The sequence below is a fragment of the Triturus cristatus genome, chromosome 2_1, assembly GCF_964204655.1.
Source record: "Triturus cristatus chromosome 2_1, aTriCri1.1, whole genome shotgun sequence".
In the NCBI taxonomy this organism is placed as follows: Eukaryota; Metazoa; Chordata; class Amphibia; order Caudata; family Salamandridae; genus Triturus; species Triturus cristatus.
The window spans coordinates 1,182,803,059-1,182,818,042 of record NC_140581.1 but is presented as its reverse complement, the minus strand read 5'-3'; the positions used below and the strand labels follow the sequence as shown (position 1 = coordinate 1,182,818,042).

Sequence of the window (14,984 nt, the reverse complement as noted above, 5' to 3'; positions counted from 1 at the left end):
TAATTGCTTAACAATAATTAATTGACTAATAACAATGAACAATCAAATTAAAAACAATCAGTAATACATAAATTCACAATGTTAAGACTACATAGGAATAACTAAATATTATACAAAAAATATATATGAACTTTTTATTACTTCCCCCACTACTCCCCTATTAATCCACAACCCACTCCTAACAAAACGACACAATTACATATTTACCAATTATTAATAATGAATAACCAATTAATAATTAATAATAAATTATTTAACACAATTAACAATATAACATATTAAATGCACTAATATTAATGAATAACAATTATTAATTAATTAATTATAATTAAATTACTTTCCACCCTACTCCTCTATAAACCCACAACACGTGCCTAAAAAAATGACACAATTACCATATTTACCAATTAATAATTAATAACCAATTAATAACTAATTAATAACACATTAATTAACACACTTAAAACTATAAATTATTAAATACAAAAATAATAATTAATTAAAATTAATTAATTAATTATAATTAAATTACTTCCCACCATATTCCCCTATGAACCCACAACCCGCTACAGAACTACAATACGCAAAAATTTCTTAACATAAAATTAATTACTTCTAAAAATGTCAAACATACATTAGAAAAATAAACTATACTTTTAAGACATATACTAAAATACAGAACACTAAAATAAATTTCGATATTATTAACAACGATATTTTGACTGACGATATTACTAACTTCGATATTAACAAAAACGATATTTCTTACCTGCATGTCGATAGTCTGGTCGACAATATTCTTGCAGGTCGATATTGTGTCACATTGATATTTAAACATCGATATTATGGCATATCGCTATTTAAATGACTCTATACCATATAGCGTAGGTTACGTAAGAAAGAACCACACACTGTAGTTATAAAAATATGTATTTATTATAAACACTCACTTACACCTTGCAATATATCCTATCCGGAGATATAATCACAATACACACGATACTTCAACAATAAAACAGGTAAGTAGCACAAATACACATTTGTCTCTAGGGGGAGACCAAACTATATAGTAATAAAGTGGAATGCGAACGGCAACCGATGTTGAGACTAGACCCAGAAGACCTTGAAGAGCTGGGGACCAAAAGACCCACCCAAGGTAAGTACCCAGGAACCCCACAGAGGCCGTGTGCAGAATGGAAACACGACCGCTTGCTGAATATAAGTCAATGGGGAAGTTGCAGTTGCAGTTTAAGAAGAAGGACCCTTCCCAGAGGACCCTGAAGAAACCCTGTGTTAGACAGAAGGTTGGAGAGTCACCCAACCCGTAGATACCCTAGGAACCAGGATACCTACACCAGGGAAGCCGGGTGCATAGTTGTGAAGTGACGTCGGAAACCGCCGTAGACCACAATGGAGCACTTCAATGAAGATGCCGCTGGCGAAGAAGGTGAAAGTGTCCAGTGGAATCCAAGGGTGGATTCTTGACGAGGAGTACCTGCAAGCAGAGGGGACAGAGTTTATGCCACTCAGGAGTGACTAGGAGGCACAGAAGACGAATGCCCACAAATGTCAGAGATCAAGGAGAGGTAGGCGGTGCCCTTCAAGTTGCAGCTGTGCGAACCAAGCGATGCTGAACAAGACCAGGAGCCATTCACGAGCAGTCCCACAACGGATGTCGAGAACCTAGGGGTCAGTGTCCGGTAGTGGCACCAACAAGCCTTGGCAGTGGCAAACAACGTAGTTGACAAAGAAGGTGTAGTGTCGGGACCAGGAAGGTCCAAGTGACTCTACACAAGCAGGTAAGTTGGAGTAGGCCCTGAGCAAGCAGGGGAGCCCTCTGGAGCCAAAGAAGACCCTTGAGATGACCCACAAGCCAAAGGCGCAGGAGTCACAAGAGAACATTGAGCAGCTCACCAATGAAGAAAGCCCACGGTGCAGAGGAAGTGATGAGGGTGAAGATCTTGGCTGCAGGAGTTGCTTGAGGTTGGAGCTTCTTGGTGCCCGAAGATCTCTGGACGAGAGAGTCAACAAGCCTTGGCAACGGTCAGTCAACGAGGTGCACAGGGGTGCTGTTCCAGCGGTTCCGATGAAGGATACTGGCCTAAAACTCAGTATGAAGACAATGCAGGCCTCCAGGGAGTTACAGAACCACCACCTGTGTTGCTGAGCCTTTCGGAGTCTGTGGGAGCTCAGGATTAGCAGACTGGTCAGCTGTGTTGCTGTGCCTGCAGATGCAAGGGAGTGACTCCTTCACTCCAAGGGACATTCCATTGTGTGTGTTGGATGTCTACAGGCCTGGTAAAGAACTTGTATGGAGCATGTACACAGATGTTGCAGAAGACCAGCAGGACGATGAGACCAGAGCAGGTCAAGTCTTCCCCGGTGCAGCCTCTGTTCCCAAAGTGAAGTGAGGCGAAGTCCAGAATGTCCAGACAGTCAAAGTTGAAGTGGTCTGAATCCTGTCCCATGACTAATTTAGTGCCCAACCCACGGGTAAGCCGTTAAGTACCCTTAGGAAAGGGCTGGGATGGTTCAGGGGTCCCTCCCAGAGGAGGGGCTGGACAGTGGGGAGGATATTCCGATGTCCTTTGTCAAGTTTTGTGTCAGAACGGAAGCCAACGGCTCCCTGAACTGGTTTGAACTGGAGTATGCAACGAGGGCACCAAATGTGCGCGTCAAGCAGTCTCAGTGGCACTGCCAAGAACCCCCTCCCTGTCCCAATACACTAAATCCTGTCTGGGAGGTGGTCACACCTCCCTGTGACAGGATATCTTTTGTTCAGTCTTCCCCTGCTCGAGCTTGGCTCAGCAGCAGGAGGGCAGAAACGTCTCACTGGTCGGCAGAAGCCCTAGCATACTGTCCGTTTCAGGAAAACTGGTACTGGAGGCACTGAGGGCCTACAGACAGATCTTTACAGTGCATGGATTACAGTGTGGGAGTATGATTCCAACATGTTTGATACCAAACATGATGGGGTTTGTTACAGCCAGTTTAGATTTGGTCATCGCATAATGATGCATGACCACTCTATATGTCTTAATGGCTGATGCACTTGCAACCCGGGAGAATGGACTCTGAAGGTTTTAAGGGTGCTCTGCTCATGCAGGGACACCCTCACACAAACGACCCAGCACCCTACCTTCAGAATTGAAAGGCCAGCCTTAGGGGTGACTTATAGGTTTTAAGTGTAGTGACCTCAGATATAGGGACACCTATATCTGTTGTAAGTGGTGCTAGCACCAGCTTACAAAGGCTGCAATGGCAGGTATGGAGTCCCAATTTGATTGGTCTCTCATGGGTGGCATAATACATGCTTCAGCCCATGGGAGACCCCAGGTGAACCTATGACATGGGTAACTTAGTACTAAATACTAGGGACCTACAAGGGTACCCCAGTAACCATTCTGGAGTGTACCTAAGTACTCATCATGTCCAATTTAGGGAAGAATCACGGAGACTGGGGTCCTGATTAGCAGGATCCCAGTCAGACTGGGCAGAAAAACATAATGACACCAGCAAAAAGTGGGGGTAACCATGAAAGCAGATCTTACTTTCCCACCCAACTACACAACAATTTAAGGAGATGAGACTAACCATGCCCAGTTGAGTCTTCATTTTCTAAGTGGAAATATCTGGAGAGTCCATCTGCGTTGGCATTGTTACTCCCAGGCCTATGTTCCACTGAATAGTCTATCCCCTGTAGGGAAATGAAACACCTCAAAAGTTTAGGATTTTTACCCTTCATTTGTTACAGCCATAAGAGGGGCTTATGGTCTGTCTGAACAATGAAGCGAGTACCAAACAGGTATGGTCACAACTTCTTTAAGGCCCAGACCACAACCAAGGCCTCCCTCTCTATAGCTGACCAACGTTTCTCCCTGGGCGTCAACCTTCTGCTTATGAAAGCTACTGGTTGGTCCTAGCCCTCTGCATTTAGTTGTGACAAAACAGCTCCTACCCCTATCTCAGATGCATCTGTCTGGACAATTAAGGTTTTGAAATAGTCACGACTTTGCAGAATGGGAGCAGTGCACATGGCCTTGCTCAGGTCATCAAATGCCTTTTAACAGCTAACTGTCCACTGAAGTTTCTTTGGCATTATTTTGGGGGTAAGATCATTAAGTGGCGTCACTACGGACCCATATCTCTTAACAAACCTCCTGTAGTACCCAGTCAGGCCCAGAAAAGCTCTGACCTGAGTCTGGGTAATAAGAGCAACCCAGTCCATGATGGTCTGGTTTTGCTCTGCAATGGCTGAACTTGGTCTCCACCTAGCAAGTGACCCTAGTATACAACCTTGCTCTACCCTATCTAGCACTTGGTGGCCTCGATGGTGAGACCTGCCTTTTGCAGGGCCACCAGGACATTCCTGAGGTGGACCAGGTGATCCTCCAAGGTGGAGCTAAAGACAGCCATATCATCTAGATATGCTGCACTATAGGCTTCCAGACCTGTGAGAACTTTGTTCACCAACCTCTGAAATGAAGCAGGTGCATTTTTTGGACCAAAGGGCATCACAATAAATTGATAATGCCCACTGAGGGTTGAAAATGATGTCTTTCGCTTGGCAATTTCAGCTAGTCTGAATTGCGAGTAGCCAGCAGTCAGGTAAAATGTACTCAGAAACTTGGCTGAAGCCAAAGTATCCATTCCTGTGGAATAGGATGGGCATCAGTCCTAGTGACTGCATTTGGGGCCTTTGTAGTCCACAAACCTTTTCTCTCTTTTTCCACCCTTGGTGTGAAGTTTGGTACAAGGACCACTGGACTAGCCCAGGGGGTATCTGAAGGCTCAATAGCCCCCAATTGCAGCATCTTGGACCTCTGTCCTGATGCAATCTCCGACATGGCCAGGCTGCCTGTAAATGTTGTTCTTTACTGGCAGACTGTCACCTGTGTCCACTTCACAAGGTTGTTTGACTGGGTGTCAGAGAAAACATACGGTTATACTGATTGAGGAGCTTCCTGCAATCAGCTTGCTGCTGGTCAGTGAGGCTGCCTGTCAAGGTTACTCCATGAACTGACCCATAAACAGGGTTTTGAGAGAGGCGATCGGGGAGAGGGTCCCTCTCTTCCTCCTGTCCCTCATCAGTTGCCATGAGCAAGCTCATGCTAGCCTTGACCACAAAAGGTTTTAGGCGGTTCTCATGAAGCACCCTGTGGGGACTTTTTAGAGGGCCACCAAGTAGGTGACCTCACTTTTTTTTCAAGGATGAAGTGGGGGCAACTCCATTTGTCTTAGAGAGCTGCTGGGGCCACATGCTTCAACACCCACACTTTCTGGCCTGGCTTGTAAACAGTCAGTGCATGCCTTTTGGTCATGCAAGGCTTTTTGAAGCTCTTGGCTGGCCAAGATTTTTAGCTGCCTTCTTCATGTACTCAGCTATATGTGAAAGCAGGCCAAGGACGTGGTCCACAATATCCTGTTTAGGAGGTTTGAGAGGTTGCTCCCATCCCTCGTTAACTAGACAAAATGGCTAACTGGATGTCCAAAAAGAAGTCTAAATGGGCTGTAGCCAACCCCCTTCTGAGGAACCTCTCTGTGGGCAAAGAGAAGGAAAGGTAGTAAGACATCCCATTTTTGCCTGAGCTTTTCTGGGAGTCCCATGATCATACCCTTAAGGGTCGTGTTGAACCTTTCAACAAGCCCATTGCTCTGTGGATGGTAGGGTGTAATACACTTATAGTTTATTCCACACTCTTTCCACATAGTAGTTATGTAACTAGACATGAAGTTGGGACCTCTGTATGTTAAGGCCTCCTTAGGGGAGCCCACTCTGGAAAAGATTCCCATGAGGGCCCTGGCCTCTACAGGAGCTGTAGCGGTTCTAAGTGGAATTGCTTCAGGATATCTAGTGGCATAACTGTGTCCAGATGCAGTTGGAGGGTTGAAGGGACCAACAATGTCAATCCCTACCCTCTCAAAGGGAACCCCAACCATTGGAAGTGAAACTAAGAGGGCCTTTGTAGTGCCACCTGCCTTACCACTGGATTGGCACGTGACACAGGAGCAACAAAACTCCTTGGTGTATTCTGACATATGGGGCAAGTGAAAATGAGGGACAAGTCTTACTTTGCCCAAGGTGTCCTGCAAGGGGAATGTCATGTGCCAGGGAGAGAAGAAATCCCCTGAACGTCTGATGTATAACCAACCTCCTGGTGGCACCAGGCTTGGGGTCTCTACCTTCAAAATACAGAAGCCCATCTTCTCAATAGATTTTATAGGAACAACTGATATTCCCTGCGTCCTCGGCAGCAGCTTGCTCTCTGAGGGGTTCAAGAGACGGGCAGGATTGCTGCTCTAAACTCAATTCTGCCTTGGAAGGGCCCCCTGCCCCCAAGAGCTCTGCCTGGTCAGGGCCAAGTTACCCCTGGGACAGTTCATTCACAGGGACGGAAACCATCTCATCAGGAGACTGATCCTCACTGGGAGTTTGGGAGGAGGATAATTCCTTACCCTTCCTGCTCCTTCTATTCAGGGCAACCTGGTCCATTTTTCCAGGATCCAGTGCTCCCTCAGTGCTGAGCTATTTGGCTTAGCCTTGGTTACAGCAAAGATCCTGGCAGATATGCCGATCATTTCTGCATGAGTCCTGAACTCTACTTCAGACCAGGCTCAATGTTCTAAATCATTGTTCAACAGACAATCTACAGGTAGATGTGGAGACACCACAACTCTCTCAGGCCGAGTTAGCCCTCCCCAGCTGAGATTTACAACTGCCAAGGAATAATCAGTCCTAACATTACTAGCATTGGTCACTTGGTACATTTGTTCAAGTATGATTTTTTAAAGGGAAACAAGTTTTTCTGTCACCACGGTGACAATGGCTCCTTGGTCCCTGAAAGCTATTGCTTCCTAAGAGTTTATCAAAGGCTGTTGCCTGTACTTGCCCACATTAGTGGGACTTACCAGTAAGGTGGCAGCATCAATGCCACCACTACAGACTAGAACAACCTGAGCTGGAGTTCTGACTAGGCCAGAACCCACCTCAGAATTCAAGGTTAACCTAACTAATCACTTAGTTGCTGTACTACCACTTGCATTGGTGCTAGGGGGAGCAGTTGCCTTAGGGGCAGCGGCAGTAGGTTCCTTGGCTTTTGGACAATCAGCATCTCTTGCCCAATGGGTATTTGCTTTACTCAAATAACACTAAGGTTTCTTTTTACCCTTTGGGAATTTTGGGACTCCCCCCAGATGCAGGTTTTTGAGGACCTTGAAAAGACACCTTGTAACTTTACCCTTGTCCCCAGCTTTAACCTGCGATTTACAAGAATCTTGCTTCTTCTGGTCACCTCCATTACCATGGTTTTTCTGCTTTACCCTGGTGCAGACCAATTTGTCTGCCTTCTTTCCCAATTCTTGGGGAGAGGTCAGATAAGAGTCCACTAGGTACTGCTGTAAAAGGTGGTTCTGACAGTTATTAAGGATGTCCTCCCTCATTATCAAATTGTTCAATCCTTCATAGTCATGTACCTTGCTTGCATGAAGCCAGCCTTCCAGAACCTTAATAGCACTATCAATGATATCTACCCATTATATGTGCCCAATGCTACTGATGATTTTTCAATTACTTCACACCTAAATTAGTTGGTAAAACAATGCAGGCTTGAATCCCATCCATTGCCCACCAATGTGAGCAGCTGACTGTAGGAAGGTAGGATCCTTCTGCATGGTTAGCCCCACTTTTTGCCTGGTGTTAAGCTGTTTCTGACTAGTCTGACTGGGAACCTGCTAATCAGGACCCCCGTCTCTGTGCTTTCTCCCTTAAATTGACTATAGTGAGTACTTAGGGACATCCCAGATTGGCTACTGGTGTACCATTTTAAGTCCCTAGTAAATGGTACTGAGGTACCCAGTGCATAGGTACACCAGGGGTCCCCCATGGGCTGAAGCATGTATTATACCACACATGGGAGACCACTCAAACTGTAACTACAGGCCTGCCTTGCAGCCAGTGTAAGCTGGTGCTAGTACCACTTACGACAGATATTGTTTTCCCTATATCTGAGGTCACTGCACGTAAAACCTTTAAGCCACCCCTAAAGCAGGCCTTTCAATCCTGAACGCAGGGTGCTCGGTTCTACGTGTAAGGGTGCCACTGCATGAGCAGGGCACCCCTACATCATTCAGAGTCCATTCTCCATGGTAGTAAGTGCATCAGCCATTGCAATATATAAAGTGGCCATGCATCATTACGTGATGGCGAACTCTAAACTGGCTGTAACAAACCCTGTTATGGTTGGTATCAAACATGTTGAATTCATACCCCCACACTGTAAACGGTGTGGGAGGTATGATTCCATGTACTGTAGACCCAGACAGCACAACATGGCTGCTGCCGACCAGAGACACGATTCTGCCATCATGCTTCTGAGCCAGGCTGGAGCAGGGGAAGGCAGGACAATAGGGATCCTGTCACAGGGAGGTGTGACACCTCCCAGACAGAGTTTAGTGGATTGGGGCAGGGTAGGAGCGCTTGCCACTTCCATTAAGTCTGCTTGGGGGCACATTTGGTACCCTCCTAGTATAGTCCAGTTCAAACCAGCTGAGGGAGCCGTTGGCCTCTGGCGCAAAGTGGACAAGGGACAAAGGCGTAACCTCCCCACTGTCTGACTTCTACCCTGGGAGGGAACCCTGAAATGTCCCAACCCTTTCCTTAGGATACTTAAAGGCTTCCTCTGGGTGGGTCCCTAAATTCGTCATGGGACAAGATTCAATTCAAGACACCACTTCATCTTCAACCGTTTGGGCACTCTGGACTTCGCTGGACCTTGCTCTGGGCTCTGAGACTGCAACTGGAAAGATTCCTGCTGCCCCCAGCCAGTGTCCAACTTTTTGGCGGCAAGACAGATGGAAAAACTAGTGAGAATAGGAGGTGTTCCCACTCTTTGTCAGTGCCACCAATTAGGTGCCCTAAGCGGAAGTGAACCCCCAGTTCAAATTCCGCCATCTTGTTTTTAGAGGAAATAGTATTCTAGGGTCAGGGTATGCTCACTTCACAAAGGAAGTGGTCAACTAGAGGGTGTAGAAACCCTAAAGGTAGGTAGACCATTGGCTACTACCATCACTCCCCTATAACGCCCCTAAATTCAGTATTTAGGGGGCATCCCTGAATCCAAGAACTCAGATCCTAGCGACTTAAGAAGAAACGGACACCAAAGAGCCACACAAGCAGAGAAGACTGAAGACAGCCCTTGACTTGGCACCAGCACCGCCAACAACTGTGCCAAAGTCGACTCGTCCTGCAGTTCAGCACCCTCCAAAACCCTGGGAGGACTGCCTTGCTTCGACAAAGACCAAGACCTCCCGAGAACAGCGGACCTGTTCAAAAGCAACAACCTCCAAGCAAGGACTCTATGACTTGAAGAACCGTGACACCCAACACCTGGTTCCACCTCTGCATCTCCAGCCCAAGTTGAAGTGGCCCACTGGTACCAACAAGGTTCCCCAGTGCTCCAGAGCCCAAGTCTATCAAGAGCTGACCCTCTCCTGTACTCCCCGACGTCGCCTGCAACCTCCGCAGAGAGAGACTCTCAACTGCAACCTGCTCAGGTAAGCTGTTTCGAACACCAAAAGACACTCCTGCCCCCGTCGGCTCTGGGCCTTGGTGAAGTGGTCTAAAGGTGTCCCTATGTCCCCGAGAATTGCAACTTACCTCTCCAACTGTTGGTTCCCGGCGACGGCCTCCTGGCCTGTGCCTGCAGCCCTTTTCTGATTTGACCTTTCACCATTCCCCGGAGACTGGTTTCCCAAGCTGCTGCTGCTTACCTGTAAGCAGCCTCTGTCCGATTTCACCATTCTCCAATGATTTGTATTGGGCATCCAATGCTGTATTTGCACCTTGCACTCGGCCGCCCCAGTGCTGCTGGTGGTGCACTGTTGGTACTGTTGTGAACCTTGCCCAGTGCTTGCCTTAACTCCCTAAGACTGGATCTGTAAGTCTATGTTACCTACCCGTATGCTGAATTATTTCTTATTCCCACAGGCCAACATTGCCGAGCTCAAGCATTGCACTATGTATACTTTTTGTATTAAGAAATATTTCAATTGAAAAACGTTTTTACCTGAAACGTTCTTTGGTTCTATGAAATAAATATAAGCCAGTATTGTTTTTATAAACTGGTCTTGGATTTATTCATTGAGTGTGTGTCTCATTTATTGCCTCTGTGATCACAACAAATGCTTAGCACTATCCTCTGATAAACCTAACAGTTCGCTCACACTACCACAAAAGAGAACATTAGTATTATCAAGTTTATCTTCTATAAAGCTTCTGGGGATCCACTGGACTCTTTGCACACTATTCCTATTTTGGCATAGTAAATAAAGAGCCAGAGTCCTACAACCGTGTTTAAAAGGAGAGAGCTGGCACTTTAGCATTGGTTAGCAGTGGTAAAGTGCACAGAGTCCTAAGGCCAGCAGAAACAAGTTCAGCAAAAAAGGGAGTAAGGCAAAAGGTTTGGGGGAAGACTGACAGGTCTAACATGACCTATAATGAAACGCCACACAGGCAAGCACAACCACCATATGTAATTAACAATCAACAGTATAACTGGTGATACAGCATCTTTCATTCAAAAACAAACGAAAAATAGATATTTACCTAAAATATTCTTTCGTTTCTTTTCCAGTTTGGATTCAATGATTTCTTGTGTCCTTATAGAAGATGTCTGAGCAGAGAAATTTATGTAAACAGGAACATAGGACGCTTCTTCTTGTATTCTGTTAAGTAGTCCTCGAGCAACGACAGACTGATTAACATGTAAAACGCAAAAATGAAAGATATATTATTACTCCTGATGAAAATACATAAGGAATTACATACACACAAAGTCTTACATCCCACAGCGGTTGTTATATAAAGTCAGAGACAAGGGACAGGGACCTGACATTTAGGTAGGAGTGGGAAATGACTGTGACATATGTTTTTTTCACACTGTCCTTGATGTGTTAGTTTGGAGACTTCAAAGCTTTTGTCAACTTCAAAAATGTAATTGGCAACATATTGACTAAGATAATATACCGACAGTGACAGCTGCAAGTTGATAATGTGTGTTTCTATCTTGTTTTCTCTGTATTTTATGTAACAATCAAAGGATTTTCTTAAAGTGTAAACATCCATTTAAAGGTAGCTTTAGCGGATGCAGGGATCCGCTTCAGCTATACTGGAAGAAAAGTTCTTATAGTTTAAGAAAATACCATCATGAATGCACTTACATCTCCACTGGCCATATTCATATTTGAAAGAATGTTCTAAAACGTATAAGAAAAAGTCTTCAAAGATCCCTGCTACGCCTCCCTGCACATGTGCATACGTGGGTGGGCATCTTGGAATGGTTCAAAAAATGTAAAGATAGCTGTCAGCTGATATAGTACCAGGCACTGCTCCAGGTGGCACTTGGAATGCAAGGGGGTGGGTAGCAAGTGGTTGTGGGGGAGAGTACATGCACTAACGTTAGCTGAGGAAGGATACATGCCATCCAATCAAAACACAGTGAGATTGAAATTCTCCTTGAGCAGGACAAACACAAGAATTGGGAGGGAAACCATCATATCAGGAGCAGTGAAGTCATATGAAGAAAAGCTATCAAAACATGAGTAAGGAGATGACCCAAAGCTCACTTTACATAAGTTTGTTTCCTATGGATCTTAGGCAAAACACAGCTAAAGCGCCTTTCAGGCTAAACCAAAAAAGCATATTTCTTCGGGTTCGTTTACATTTTAAGATTTTAAGATATGCAGGCTTGTAAGAAAATATTTGAAAGTAATTTGCTCTACTGTAAAAACATCCCTTCTTTAAACAAAACTGGCATGAAATTTGTCAGATTCCTTTTCTAACTTTAGTTCAGTAACAAACTGAAATAAATAAAGACACACATTGGTAAAGCCAGTAGATCTGGCATTAGCTAGATTCTAGCCTTTGACAACACTTTTTTTTTAATTACTTACCATAGGTAACGCCTTATCTGAAGAGACTATATCTAGCCGCAGATCCTTTCGGAATAATCCCCAGGCATCAGACTGATTCCGGAATTTTTTCGTGAGCCGGACCCCTGCGTGCCAGTAGGTGCCGTCGTTCAGCTCTGCATGGCATCGTCAGGGTCATCTGAGCCAAAAGTGACATGCACAGTGCATATATAGCACGCTAATGCCGGTTTCTTTTCTCGACTTGCTACGCCTGGAGCGCAGAGCCATGAAGAACATTTGCCAGTGCTGCATGAAACCAGGGCCCTGAAAAGGGAAGAGCCCTGTACCTAACAATTTGTTCACAGAGCAGGGAGGATAGGTGGGTTGGTAAGGAATTTGTGGTTAGATAGAGTTTCTAACAGATAAGGCATTACCGAAGGCAAGCAACGTGTTCATCTGATAGAGACTTCTAGCCGCAAATCCCTTTCCTTAGAACAGATTTCCAAGTAATATCTCAACGGAGGTGGGTCTGTGAATCCGATTTAGACTAGAAAATCCCGTAGGACTGAATGGTCAAAGTTCCCATCCCAACAGACCTAACTGCCAAAGCAGTAGTGCTTGGAGAATGAGTGCAACAAGCCCACGTCGCACCCTGGCAGATTTCTAAGACCAGAATGCCGCATGCTAAAGCAATGGTCTCAGCTTTTGCTTGGGTGGAATCAGCATGCAAGCCGTCTGATGGTTGCTTTTTGGCCAGTGCATAGCAGATCCTAATGCAGAGCACAGTCCATCAGGAGATGGTTCACTTCAAGACGGTCCTCCCATTCTTGGCTCTGACATAGCCCACAAAGAGTTGATCATCCACCAGGAATGGTCGTGTGCAGTCAAGGTAGAATGACAGCACTCTTTTTGGGTCTCTTGTCTTTCTTTATTAGAGGGATGAGGGAGAGTGTAAAGGGTAGGCATGGTGATGGACTGGCCTACATAAAATGGGGTGACTACTTTCGGTAAGAAGGATGCTCAAGTTAAAGGACCAGTTTGCCTGGGTGAAAGGAAATGTGCAGAGGCAGAGATAGGCAGCACCTGCAGTTCACTGACCCACCAGGCATATGTAATTGCAACCAAAAAGGCTGTCTTGATGGTGAGGAGTCTACGAGGGTAGTTATGAAGCATCTCAAAGGAAACACACATCAGAAAAGTAATAACCAAATTGAGGTACCATTGAGGCATAGTGAAGGGAGCTGGAGGAAAAATGTGCTGAAGAGCTCTATGGAACCTATGTACAATAGGGGACTTGAAAAGAGAAGGCTGATCTGGCAGCTTCAGAAAAGCAGAGATAGCAGACAAATAACCCTTTAGCATACCCAATGTGGTGCCCTGCTGGGCCAGTGTAAGGATAAACACCAATTTGCTCCACGGCTGGAGTATACAGTCTTGATGGAGGGAAGCCTAGCTGCCAAGATCGCGGAGAGCGCGAAAATGTCAAAACTTTCGCAATCTGACGCGAAACTGAAGTATTTTTCTTGTTTGTGCTTTAAAAATGCATTCTCGTGCGTGTGGTCGCAACTTACTGGTTCCCTGAGTTCGCCGACAAGTTTTCCTATCCATTCGCGTGCGCCACGAGATGTTGGATTGTTGGTAGCCGGTCGCGCTATCCCGTGAGAGTTTGCGATCGCGAACAAGTCATTCGACCCGGAACAAGAAATAAGCATCGCGAGCAAGATGACCGCGCCCATTAGCGACCGCTCTCAAGTTGGAGATAGATTTCCCTGCAAGCACGCAAAAACATATCGCTAACGGGTGGGAAAAGCAATCTCCGCATCTTCGTGAAAGTTCCGCTTGCTCGCGGAGATTTTGAGCAATTTTGCGATAATTTGCGAAAGTCAATTTCACAAATTTCGCCCACCCCTACAAAAGTGTGCACGAAAAGAATATTATAAAATGCATAAAATTGAACAGAAACAGCATGATTAACTGTAATTCTTAACTAAATCAGCACCACTGGACTTCCACAGAGTAGAATGCAACCCATTTGAAACTTAATTCAGCGCCTCGACGGGGTAGCCATAACATATTATAACATTACTCAAAAACAACTATTTCTGGGACAGGGAAACGTCCATAGATATGACTTTCACAACAGATTCATTACACTCAAGTTGAAACCTGGAGTTCTAGTCATACTCAGGTACCTTCTACAGACGTTGTTGTGGACCCAGAAGAGGCAAAAGCTATTCCGCCAACTATTACGTCAGTGGTTGTTATGCTGGGGTGTCTAGTTCTTTTGGTCAGAAAGTGAATCAATGCGTGTTCTGTTCTATGTACGGAAGTACTGGTGTGGGGTATTAATTTTAGAATACAATCAATACAGTGGCGTAGCTAGCCCTATGGCCACCCGTGACTGTCCATGTATTTGCCGTCCTGCACTGCCAGAGTGAAAGGGGGTACTGGCGAGATCTCCGGTTCTGAAGTGCAGGGGGGCGCTCCCCCTTGACACGTCACTGATTCAACAATGCTAAACATTTTATCAGAGGAAATGAAAGAAACTACATCTAGTCTCCAGTAAAAAGGTGTAGTATGCAGTGCTTTAAATGGGCCGGTACTCACTGGTACTGAGTACCGGCACTTCTTACATTTACCGAGCCGAGTACTGGCACTTTTCCACTGTCAAGGAGAGTACCGGTACTCAGAGTCGGATTGATATGGTGGGCACTGGACTCATGCCCGAGGGCCAGCTTCATACCGTTTTTTGGCAGCATGTTGGCCGCTGCTGTCTATCTGTATTATGAAGCTGTGGCAAGCTGCCTGATGGGGCCTTGATGGCCTATTGGAGGCCTGCGGCAGGGGCAAGAGGGCCTCTGCTCCCTTCCTACACAGATGGGATCTCTTTGTCCTCACCACCCCATACCAGGCGTCGATGCTGGGTCCATGGTGGATCACAGGTACAAAGGGCCATTTTCACACCTTGGCTTCCCATGGGGTCTGACTGTCTTTCCTCAGCCTCACTTGCCCCTGCGAATCCACCCCCCACTCCGACCGCCTGCTGGGACATTGAGTCCATGATGGTGGTGAAGATG

General features: G+C 45.7%; 1 protein-coding gene across 2 annotated transcripts in view; it reads right to left on the bottom strand.

The window, feature by feature from the left end:
* DNAH6 (dynein axonemal heavy chain 6) overlaps positions 1-14,984 on the bottom strand; it is a 2,458,578-nt gene that overhangs the window by 1,185,631 nt on the left and 1,257,963 nt on the right. For both annotated transcript variants that reach the window (XM_085636629.1, XM_085636630.1), the window contains one exon: positions 10,604-10,751. In XM_085636629.1, the coding sequence (XP_085492755.1) occupies positions 10,604-10,751 (148 nt within the window). The remainder of the gene's footprint in view (positions 1-10,603; positions 10,752-14,984) is intronic.